The sequence below is a fragment of the Chrysemys picta genome, chromosome 1 (genome assembly GCF_011386835.1).
Source record: "Chrysemys picta bellii isolate R12L10 chromosome 1, ASM1138683v2, whole genome shotgun sequence".
Classification (NCBI taxonomy): Eukaryota; Metazoa; Chordata; order Testudines; family Emydidae; genus Chrysemys; species Chrysemys picta.
Genome location: NC_088791.1, coordinates 15,780,265 through 15,792,730, shown reverse-complemented (window position 1 = coordinate 15,792,730; position 12,466 = coordinate 15,780,265). Strand labels below are relative to the sequence as shown.

Genomic DNA, 12,466 nt, shown 5'->3' with positions numbered 1-12,466 from the left:
AGTTTTCTCTCCAGTTTATAGTCCATTCATCCAGCCCATACTTCTTTAACTTGCTGGCAAGAATACTGTGGGAGACCATATCAGAAGTTTTGCTAAAGTCAAGGAATAACACGTCCACTGCTTTCCCCTCGTCCACAGAGACAGTTATCTCGTCATAGAAGGCAATTAGGTTAGTCAAACATGACTTGCTCTTGGTGAATCTATGCTGGCTGTTCCTGATCACTTTCCACTCTTTTAAGTGTTTCAGAATTGATTCCTTGAGGACCTGCTCCATGATTTTTCCAGGCACTGAGGTTTAACTGGGAATTTTGTAAAATATTAAGTTTTTTGGGAGCATCATAGTATGTGTAAGAGGAAAATGGTGCTGGCATTTTGTGGTTTGAAAAAGAAAGCTGATCTTGTTCTGAATCTTCCCTACCACCACCCTCAATATTTGCTTTTGGGAGTAGGCTCTTCCTGTCAAAACTCCGTTTGGTGGTTCTAGAAATGTAAAATGTGTTGCCTTATAGAATACTTTGGTCATTGAGTCAATGAAAGACTTCTTTGTCTCCAAATTTGTGTTCAGAAAAAACATATCCTAGTAGTCAGTTTTAAAAGAAAAATAAGAGGAGAAGAGGTGGAGTTGAAAAGAAAATAATTGTGTTCTAAGTACTAAGTGAATTTTAAACCTGTGTGAGTAGAATATACACTGATTTTTGAAGTGAGGGAAATCTTTAATAGATATCAAAACTGTTATCAAAATATTACTGTATGTATTTTATGCCTTTTGACACAAGTAATGTATATTATATACATATTCTTTTAAAATAAGCTTTTTTAGTAGATTAATGCAGTTGGTCAGCCCTGATACAGACAAATGTGGCTGTCCAGTAAATTTGGTTCCCGCCTGCCAAACGTAACAATCAGCATTAGCCATTACAGAGTAAGTATAGAGTCCAATTCTAGCATAGAAACGGTTTACCCATTGTGTTTCCACCAAGGGAAACCATCTGGGGTTATGCAATTACATGTGATTAATGAGGACAAAAATTTGCTAAAAAAATTGTACGGTTTTCCTTCAGTTTTATTTAAGATTATTTTAAGTAAACTGTAGTAGTAATGTCCCACCATCTCATCACCATGTGAGCCTAATCTCTGTCTTGCTGTAGATCTGGTTTGAACTCTGTTTATTTTATCTGAGCTGCAGAAGAGACTAGTCTTGGTAACTGGAATTTTATTTTTTCTATATAACAAAGCACTCTTTGACGATGATAGTACATGTAGTTCCTCCTTCCAGTGGTGGGATTAATACTGGATTGTTAAAATGCAGACCATCACTGAGTCCAGATCCCAGTGTCCGGGAAAACTGAGCCATTAGGCTACCATAAGAACAGAAGAGTAACAGTATGCAGCATGGCTGGGCTGGAAGGGTGCATGTTAGTCTTTTGGGGGAGATATGTGACCTTGAAGGAGGTGGCTGTCTGAAGGGCCTTGAAGTTTTTGATAGATCAGGGCTCTGGTTGGTCAACGTGCCTGCCTACCTCTGAGGTTAACTCTTGTCTCATCAGTTGTTCATCACTACTTTACAGCCTTCCAGATCCCTTCTTGCTTCATTTCACCATCTAAATTTCATATTCCCTTCCCATTTATTCTGAGCATCCTGCCTCACAGAACCCTACTAGCCTGATTTAACTCAGAGAATGAGGCAAGAAGTAAAACCCAGATTTCCTGTGTATTAAGACTGTGCCTCCATTAGTCCCTTGCGTTAGTGATTTGTAGCCTTAGACACTGCCAATAGGTTGACTAGTTAACTATCTGGGTAGTACTCATTACTGATATCTGTGAATCTGTTTATTTCGTTTGAAGCTGACAAGGCTCAAGTCTATATTTATTTTTCCTCCGGGTGTCTATAAAGATATCTTCTTTTCTGTTTTCCTTGGTTGCTGTTCTCTTATATCTGTTAACTTAAAAGGCTCTTAAAATTCGAACTCGTCATCCAGAATTCTTGGTAATCCCTACACTGTTTTCTTGTTTTATTCAAAAAACTTTTTTTTTTCCCCCTCCCTCATCTAAATGAGCTTGTAGTTGACAGTGTCACACATAGATGTTGCAGTTCTTTCCCAGGTCTCTGTAATAGCCAATCTTAACTGTTGCAACCAACAGTTGGTTGAGTTTTCCTCCATAAATTAACTGTTTTTCAAATGTAGCTGCCTGAGTATTCATTGGCAACAGAATGATTTCCCGCACACAACACTGACCTGCAGCCAGAACAGAGTTGCTGTGTGATAGGTGCTAGGAGATTTCACAGTAATTCTGTTTTAAATACATTGGATTTACTATGAGAATTTTGCTTTTACAGTGAATCTCCACTGTACAAAGCAATGACACTATACCTTTTTGCATTGCAAGTTTTGTCAATGTAAGTGACAAGAAATCTTGCAACTTGGCTGCCATTCATTTCCATTCCCATGAAAACAGACCTCAGATTGGCAAAAGCAAGCAAAAGATTTTAAAATAATTCCTATTCAATTCCAATTGATTATCTTAACACATTTTTCTAACAGTCAATTATCCATTTTCCTGGGGGTGGACATGGGGATGCTTTTAGAAGGGCAAGTGACATTTTGCAAGGTGTGCTCACAGACTTTAGGATCAACAGGCTTTTCTGAAGGCTAGTGTTTCCACTTTGAATGAAAAAGTTTAAATATTATTTCTGTTTGGTTTTTAAAGTTTCCATAATATTTTTCCCTCTGGGCATAATGGCTGGGATTTTGAAAGAATCTTAGGGGAGTTATGGCATCTGATTCCCTTAGGCGCCTTTGGAAATCACAGTCTTTATACCTTGGGGAAGAGGAGCTTGGATACAAGGGACAAGGTTCACCTCTGGTTTACACCAGGTTCTGCAGGCATAAACCAGCATGAGTGGCAGAAAGTCCATTGGGGAAGAGATAGCAGCTGCATATGTTGATGTAATCTTCTCTCCAACAAGGGGGGCAGTACGGGGCCAGCAATGTTCATAAAATGGAAAGTGCAGACCATGAGGATACTTGCGCGTTGATTTAGTAAGTCCCTCTGCTGGAAGGATTTCCTGTGTAATCTTGGTGGGATATACAAACTGTCCTTCTCCTGTGTAACAACCAAGGACTATTAATGGTGGAAACACCACCTGTGTCTTAATCCCTTTGAAGGGCAGAAAGTCTTGATGTCACTGGGAGGTGCAGCTTTCACCTTCCTGTGCCAACCACGGTGAATCTGAATCTAGCGCAAGACCTATATGATTTTACCAGATACCCACACAGTGGAAACCTTTATTGCCAGTCAGATGCCACCTTTTCCTAGTATCGATTTTATGTATTTTCACAGTACTGATATTCTGCTGAGAAATAAAACATGGAGTGTTCAAGTTTGTACAAGGAGAATGTCCAAATGTGCCTTGGTTCCTATACAAATTGTGATTTATTAAATGTTTTCAATACATTTTTGCTATTGCAATGTACATTTGTATGTATGTTGATTTAACAGATTGGCTAATGGATTGAATACAATAGTGAGTAACAAAACTTTACCTTTTGTCAGCTACCCAGGAGAAAATGCAAAGGTTTTATTTACAAGGATAAACTTACTGAGAGAGTTTACTTAATTACGCTAAATATATCTGTTTCGCAGGTGAAGAATTCTACTTGTAACTAATAGGCTTTAAAATTTAGCAGTCATGTAGATTCCAGTGTTGCATTTGTGTGTGTAAACACAGAATCATAGAATACCAGGGTTGGAAGGGACCTCAGGAGGTCATCTAGTCCAACCCCCTGCTCAAACCAGGACCAATCCCCAACTAAATCATCCCAGCCAGGGCTTTCTCAAGCTGGGCCTTAAAAACTTCTAAGGAAGGAGATTCCACCACCTCTCTAGGTAACCCATTCAGGTGCTTCACCACCCTCCTAGTGGAAAAGTTTTTCCTAATATCCAACCTAAACCTCCCCCACTGCAACTTGAGACCATTACTCCTTGTTCTGTCATCTGCTACCACTGAGAACAACCTAGCTCCATCCTCTTTGGAACCCCCTTTCGGGTAGTTGAAAGCAACTATCAAATCCCCCCTCATTCTTCTCTTCTGCAGACTAAATAATCCCAGTTCCCTCAGCGTCTCCTCATAAGTCATGTGCTCCAGTCCCCAAATCATTTTTGTTGCCCTCCGCTGGACTCTTTCCAATTTTTCCACATACTACTTGTAGTGTGAGGCCCAAAACAGGACACAGTACTCCAGATGAGGCCGAATAAAGGGGAATGATCACGTCCCTCGATCTGCTGGCAATGCTCCTACTTATACAGCCCCAAATGCCGTTGGCCTTCTTGGCAACAAGGGCACACTGTTGACTCATATCCAGCTTCTCGTCCACTGTGACCCCTAGGTCCTTTTCTGCAGAACTGCTGCCTAGCCACTTGGTCCCTAGTCTGTATTAGTGCATGGGATTCTTCCATCCTAAGTGCAGGACTCTGCACTTCTCCTTGTTGAACCTCATCAGATTTCTTTTGGCCCAATCCTCTAATTTGTCTAGGCCCCTCTGTATCCTATTCCTACTCTCCTGTGTATCTACCACTCCTCCCAGTTTAGTGTCATCTGCAAACTTGCGGAGGGTGCAATCCACACCATCCTCCAGATCATTAATGAAGATATTGAAGAAAACTGGCCTCAGGACCAACCCTTGGGGCACTCCGCTTGATACCGGCTGCCAACTAGACATGGAGCCATTGATCACTACCTGTTGAGCCTGATGATCTAGCCAGCTTTCTATCCATCTTATAGTCCATTCATCCAGCCCATACTTCTTTAACTTGCTGGCAAAAATACTGTGGGAGACTGTATCAAAAGCTTTGTTAAAGTCCAGGAATAGCATGTCCACTGTTTTCCCCTCATCCACAGAGACATTTATCTCATCATGGAAGGCAGTTAGGTTAGTCAGGCATGACTTGCCCTTGGTGAATCCATGCTGACTGTTCCTGATCACTTTCCTCTCCTCTATGTGCTTCAGAATTGATTCCTTGAGGACCTGCTCCATGATTTTTCCAGGGACTGAGGTGAGGCTGACTGTCCTGTAGTTCCCCAGATCTTCCTCCTTCCCTTTTTAAAGATGGGCACTACATTAGCCTTTTTCCCATCATCCGGGACCTCCCCCGATCGCCATGAGTTTTCAAAGATAATAGCCAATGGCTCTGCAATCACATCACCAACTCCTTTAGTGCATCCCGCCCCATGGACTTGTGCTTGTCCAGCTTTTCTAAATAGTCATGAACCACTTCTTTCTCCACAGAGGGCTGGTCACCTCCTCCCCATACTGTGCTGCCCAGTGCAGTAGTCTGGGAACTGACCTTGTTCGTGAACACGGAGGCAAAAAAAGCAGTGAGTACATTAGCTTTTTCCACATCCTCTGTCACTAGGTTGCCTCCCCCATTCAGTAAGGGGCCCACACTTTCCTTGACCACCTTCTTGTTGCTAACATACGTGTAGAAACCCTTCTTGTTACTCTTAACATTCCCTTGCTAGGTGCATCTCCTATTGTGATTTGGCCTTCCTGGTTTCTCTCCTGCATGCCTGAGCAATATTTTTATACTCCTCCCTGATCATTTGTCCAAGTTTCCACTTCTTATTAGATTCTTTTTTGTGCTTAAGATCAGCAAGGATTTCACTGTTAAGCCAAGGTGGTTGCCTGCCATATTTATTATTCTTTCTGCACATCAGGATGGTTTGTTCCTGCAACCTCAATAAGGTTTCTTTAAAATACAGCCAGCTCTCCTGGACTCCTTTCCCCCTCATGTTATTCTCGCAGGGGATCCTGCCCATCAGTTCCCTGAGGGAGTCAAAGTTTGCTTTTCAGAAGTCCAGGGTCCGTATTCTTCTGCTCTCCTTCCTAGATGAAAGTACATAACATACTTTTCCCCCCCAGAAACCTGTTCAATAATGTCTATTTTCAGGGTTGTTCAGAAATAATAAAATTCAACTTAAGACATTTCTTATCATATAATCAGTCTCTTCTTGTTCTTTGTAAAGTATGATCTGTACTTGAATATATTAATTTTTCTTTCAGTTTAAGATCCTAAATGTGCCAATGTCTTCCCAACTTGCTGCCAACCACTGGAATCAACAACAAGCTGAGCAAGAGGAGAGAATGAGAATGAAAAAGCTCACTCTGGATATTAATGAACGGCAAGAACAAGAGGACTATCAGGGTATGAAATTATCTTTCAAAATAAAAGGGTTTTATTCCCAGAGAAATTAATCTATAAAAATTCAGTCCCAAGACATGTGTCCTTGCTGCAACCAACTCCACTCTGCTGTGTGCCTCAGCATGCACAATGCTGGTTGTCAGAACCCCTAGGCATCCCTAAATGACTGCCTTGGCCTGGCTAATAGCGGAGGTTGGTTCATACTGACATAGTTGAAGTTGATATAAATTTAATAATTTCTCCTGCATTTCAGCATTTTAAAGGAGTGTGTTTGAATATATTGACAGGATAAATATTTTATACTAATTATATATCTTTTAAAAATCAATTCATATTTAATTCAAGTGTTGATTGAATAGACAAAATGAGGCCTACAAAGCAATAAGCAAATTAGATATAGCCCATATCCTAGTGAATTCAATGTGTTATGTCAGATTCCATTTTCCTTGGCATACTCTGATCATAACCAAGGCCAAACCTAATAAAGCGGATGATATTCTTAGTCCTTAAATCACTTCTTTCCATTTAATGCCTCCACAATTCTTCCTCTGTCATTAATAGAGGTGATTTCCATTTTAAAACTGAAACATAATATAATCTGTTAGTAATAAAGCAGTAAGTCACATTTCTGTATTTGATAAATAATAGTGAACTGTAGTTTGTAAAATTGAAATTTTAAATTCAAAACAACCCTATTAATCCAATAAAAGCCATGGAATACAAAACATGTTTCAGAAGTCCGTGACATGAGAACCAAATTTAGTGAGCCTCTGTATCATATTTTTTCAGAAGCATAATAGCTGTGGAGCTCTGAAATTGTAAATAGAATACAGATTTTGTACAAACCATTTTAAACCTCCCAAACCATTTAAAACTTCCTTTTGCCAGGTACCTCCTTGTTTCAAAGCCCAGGTTGAAAATGAAAAAAGGCTTTTCATATTTTGGCACCTTGAGTGCTGTGGTCACATTTTACACTACAACTCTTAACCAATTCTATATTGTGATGCTGTTTTTTTCCCATTATGTAGAGTTCCTAGTATTTTTTTAAGGTCAATACACACATGGTTTTGTCATGAGCAGTTTGTTGATTTGTATGGAGAATCTTTATAAATGTAATTCATTTTGGTTAGGATTCTGTTGTGAGCTGTTAAGAATTGCACTTCTCATACAGTAAAACAATAAAGGACCTCAATTTTGAGGTGGATGAATGAAACTGGTTACTGGTGCCAGCTGTTAATAAAGAGTGATCATTTTTTTCATTTTCTCATGAATATTCCCATTTGGCATATTTAAGAAGGCAAGCAGCAATAATAGATTCACAATAGCAAGTGAATATGGCAAATGTCTCTGGTTCTTCTTTTTTGTGTTGATTTTTTTCCTACTGCTTTATACTAGGATTATGTTCATAACAAAGACAGATAAAAGGATGTCAGTTTTGTAGGCCCAAAATTTGACCTGTTTAATCTGTTTGCAAAGTCCATATTAAATGTTTTCTCTCAAATTTTTATAAACTAATGCATTAGCTTACTATTCTTCATGAGTTATGAATAACTCTAATAAATATTTTATCAAAGATACAATTAATATGTGAAACATCCAACTTTGCGGGGGATTTGGTAGCTACTGGTTATTAAACCATGGTATCCATAAGAATGGCCATATGAGTTATGAATAACTAGAATAACAATCTTGGGCGTGTGTGTGTGTAGTGGAAGGGAGTATAGCAGATTTCAGTTTCAAGCTTCTACAGGATTACTAGAATCAGTAAGGGGAGAGAAATTTTTAAATGTTACCCCCAAAATCTCAACATTGTCTGAAGTCTATATGTACATTTTTCTAATAGGAATAGGCTAGCTAATAATTCAAGTCTGCTAAATAAATTAACAAATGAAGCCTGTTAAACTGCCTACTTTAATTTAAAAAAAAATCCATTTATTTTTTAAAATGTTAAAGTAGTAATTTAGAATTGATGATTCACTAATATAGATTAGAGTCTTTTTGTTTGTGTTCCTACAATTCTCATCTGAAAAACAAGGTAGGGTAACACTCAAAATAGCTGGTGCCATGTGGTGAACCCGTTAAAATTTGTCCTTATTCCCCACCTGCTCTCTCCCAGTACCCAGTCTACCTTCATTATTTTTCCTTATCTCAGTGCTCATTGTACTCCACAACACCTGCACCCTTTTAACACCTGGGCTGAGAGATGCATACACAATATTTCTAGTTGCTGGCTGCCTGCCTTTCGTTCCCTCTCTTCAATTCATATTATCCCCCAGCTGTTCCCTGCCACAATGTGTCCATCCTGATAGCCAGAACTGTGCTTTGTATCTGAGGGATATGGAACGTGGGGGAACAAGGTCATTGTGGAGACACTAAATCAGGGGTCCCCAACGCGGAGCCCGCCGGGGCATCCAGGTGCGCCCGCCTACTGGCCGCCGGACAAGCAGCCGCTGAAATGCTGCCGAGAAGCGGCAATGTCAAGAAGCGCTACTGCCGAAATGCCACCGATTTTCGGCGGTATTTTGGTGGCGACACCTCTTGATGACGCTGCTTCTTGGCGGCTTTTTGGTGGCGACACCTCTTGACGTTGCCGATTCTTGGCGGCATTTCGGCGGCTGCTTGTCCGGCGGCCACAGTCCTCGGCGGCTAGTCGTCCGGTGCCCACCCCACGGAAAAGGTTGGGAACCACTGCACTAAATGAATTCTTTGCATCTGCCTTCACTGCAAATGTGACATGAGGGAGATCCCCACACCTGAGCCATTCTTTTTAAGTCACAGATCTGAGGAACTGTCCCAGATTCAGGTGTCAATAGAGGAAGTTTTGGAACAAATTGATGAACAGTAATAAATCACCAGGACCAGATGGTATTCACCCATGAGTTCTGAAGGAACTCAAATATGAAATTGCAGAACTAGTAGCTGTGGTATGTAACCCATCGCTTAAATCAGCCTCTGTATCAGATGACTGGAGGATAACTAATGTAATGCTGACTTTTTTTTAAAAGGATCCCGAGGTAATCCTTGCAATTAAAGGCCAGTAAACATAATTTCAGTACCAGGCAAATTGGTTGAAACTATAGCGAAGAACAGAATTATCAGACATACAGATGAACACAGTATATTGGGGAAGAGTCTACATGGCTTTTGTAAATGGAAATCATACCTCACCAATCTATTAGAATTCTTAGGGAATGTCAGCAAGTGTGGACAAGGATGATCTAGTTAATACAGTGTTCTTGTACTTTCAGAAAGCCTTTGACAAGGTCCCTCACCAAAGGCTCTTAAGGAAACTAGGCAATCACTGGATAAGAGGCAAGATCCTCATGGATCAGTAACTAGTTAAGATAGGAAACAACGGGTAGGAATAAATGGTCAGTTTTCAGAATGGAGAGAGATAAATAGTGGGTTCTCACAAGGTTCTGAACTGGGACCCGTTCTGTTCAACATATTCATAAATGATCTGGAAAAGGAGGTAAACAGTGAGGTGGTGAAATTTGAAGACAATACAAAATTACTCAAATAGTTAAGTCCAAAGCTGACTGAAAAGTTACAAAGAGATCTCACTAACTTGGTGACTGGGAAACAAATGTCAGATGAAATGCAGTGTTAATGGTGAAGTAATAAATAATTTTTTTTTTAATTAATGGAGATGCCCTATCTCCTAGAACTAGAAGGGACCTTGAAAGGTCATCGAGTCCAGCCCCCTGCCTTAGCAGGACCAAGTACTGTCCCTGACAGATTTTTGCCCCAGATCCCTAAATGGCATTCTTAAGGACTGAACTCACAACTTTGGGTTTAGCAGGCCCATGCTCAAACCACTGAGCTATCCCTCCCCCCGTGCCTTTTGGAAAGTATAATCCCAACTATACATACAAAATGATGGGGTCCAAATTGTTTTCATTCAAGATAGAGATAGTTGAATTGTTCTCTGAAAACATGTGCTCAGTGTGCAGCGGCAGTCTCAGAATGTTGTAAACCATTAGGAAAGGGATAGATGAGAAGACAGAAGATATCATAATGCACTGTATAAATCCATGGTACACCCACACCTTGTATACTGCATATAGTTCTGGTCACTCCATCTCAAAAAAGTTATATTAGAATTGGGAAAAAGTATAGAGAAGGACAACAAAAAATTATTAGGGTTATGGAACAGCTTCCACGCGAAGTGAGATTAAAAAGACGACGAACTGTTCAGCTTAGAAAAGAGTTGATTAAGGGCAGATATGAGAGAGGTCTATAAAATGAAAAGTGCAGAGAAAGTGAATAAGGAAGTGTCATTTACCCCTTCACATAATACAGGAACCGGGGTGGGGGGGGGTCTCACAATGAAATTAATAGGCAGCGGGTTTAAAACAGACATAAGGAAGAACTTCTTCACACAATCCACAGTCAACTCGTGGAACTTTTTGCCTGGGGATGTTGTGAAGTCCAAAAGTATAACTGGGTTTTAAAAAGAATTAGATGAGTTTATGGCCTATAGGTACATCAATGGCTATTAGCCAAGATGATCAGGATACAACACCATGCTCTGGGTGTCCCAGACGTCTCGCTTCCAGAAGCTGAGACTGGACAAGTGACATGGATCACTCAATAATTGCCCTATGCTATTTATTCCCTCTGAAGCATCTGGCACTGGCTGCTGTTAGAAGACAGGATACTGGTCTAGATAGACCATTGGTTTGGCACAGTATGGCCATTCTTATGTTCTTATGGATACCATGGTTTAATAACCAGTAGCTACCAAATCCCCCGGCCCCAAAGTTGGATGTTTCACATATTAATTGTATCTTTGATAAAACATTTAAAATAATAATTTCATAGTAAATTGGCAAGGTGGAGCATCCATTGTATTCTCTGAACTTCCCTCTTTTGTAAACAGGATGAAATCTCATTAATGGACTTTAGTTTTCATTACTATAACCAGTGCAAAACTCTACCAGTACACTACCGAGTAGTTTCTAGCAGATGCTGGACATGTCTTGAATGAGATTACCAGAGATTAGAGAACCAGACAGAGCAGACTTTCAAGAGTAATCTCATTAACAGCTTAGTCCACTTTTCCCCTTTGTTTATTCCATCTGTTCATGTTTGCTGAGCAATGCATATCCTTGCACAGGTGGACTGTCAGAAGTGCTTTCAATTAAACATGTTCATGTACCACTAACTCATGGTCTATGAAGGTAGACTCACCATGGTATGCTAATAAAGACACAGGTTATCACATTAAATAGCCATTTACTTTAGCTGCTCAGAAGTCTACTCTAGTCATGTTAATTCTTTCTCTCTCCTTGTACAAAGAAAGTTTAGCTGAATTATTTTTAAGTGCTTAAGTGGCAGCTGCCTTTTGCACTTGTTGTTACTTCTGGATAGTTTTTAGGAGTATCCCCTTATAGCACTGCAGTGGTCCAATATCAAGTGACAGAGAAGTGAATGACCAAGGCAGGTTCCAGTATTGGAAAGAAAAGGTCAGAGCTTTCTTACCAAGTACGAATGATGAAAAGCACTGCTGGCAACTGCTCCTATCTGAACATCCAGCAGCAGCTGGAAATCAGAGTACACATCACAGCATAGCTTGGAAATATCAAAGCTGTCTATGCAATTTCAAAAGTGTTTTAAAAAGAATCTGTTATGGACGTGAGTTGGCTGCCCTGAGGAAAGTTTTGCCCACAAATATATGAAAGTATGAATCAAAGCGTTTTTTAATAATTGGTTGATAAGCATTTCAGAAGTGCGTGTTACTATACTATTTAGTCTGTGTAAATTCCACTTAATAAAAAGGAGACAAAAACTGTTTAACCTTTCTATATGAAATTACAGAGATGTTACAGTCTCTGGCACAGCGTCCAGCTCCAGCAAATACTAATCGTGAACGGCGGCCTCGTTACCAGCATCCGAAGGGAGCACCTAATGCAGATCTAATCTTTAAAACTGGTGGGAGGTAAGACAACCTTTCTTTAAAGTTGTTTATTCTGTTTCGAAGTAAGTTCCAGCATAACAAAAAGTTAATGATCTATGCACTGAAATGAAGCTGTTTCCATTTAAAGTAATGTTATTCTACCAACTATTAAAATACTCGGCAGGTTAGTTTTATGTGTTGGTTGTCCAATGACCATAGTACATGCCAAGAGTTGGGAGAGTGCCAAGGCATCCTGATTTAATTGTTACATTGTAATCAAAGCTTGTACCATTGTCTTCAGAAGAAAAGGCGTAGTTCTTTATTTTCACACAGAAAGTGGCCAGGAAGGAAGTTAAAAACTTCTTT

At 39.9% G+C, this 12,466-nt stretch overlaps 1 protein-coding gene across 18 annotated transcripts in view; it reads left to right on the top strand.

Annotated features, from left to right (window-relative positions):
- Positions 1-12,466, top strand: part of UPF2 (UPF2 regulator of nonsense mediated mRNA decay) — a 124,099-nt gene that overhangs the window by 91,489 nt on the left and 20,144 nt on the right. For 17 of the 18 annotated variants that reach the window (XM_065598897.1, XM_065598867.1, XM_065598734.1 and 14 more), the window contains 2 exons: positions 6,063-6,204; positions 12,022-12,142. In XM_065598897.1, coding sequence (XP_065454969.1) covers positions 6,063-6,204; positions 12,022-12,142 — 263 coding nt within the window. Of the gene's footprint in view, positions 1-6,062; positions 6,205-12,021; positions 12,147-12,466 lie in introns of those variants that run through there. The other variant, XM_024108961.2, reaches the window with a different exon arrangement.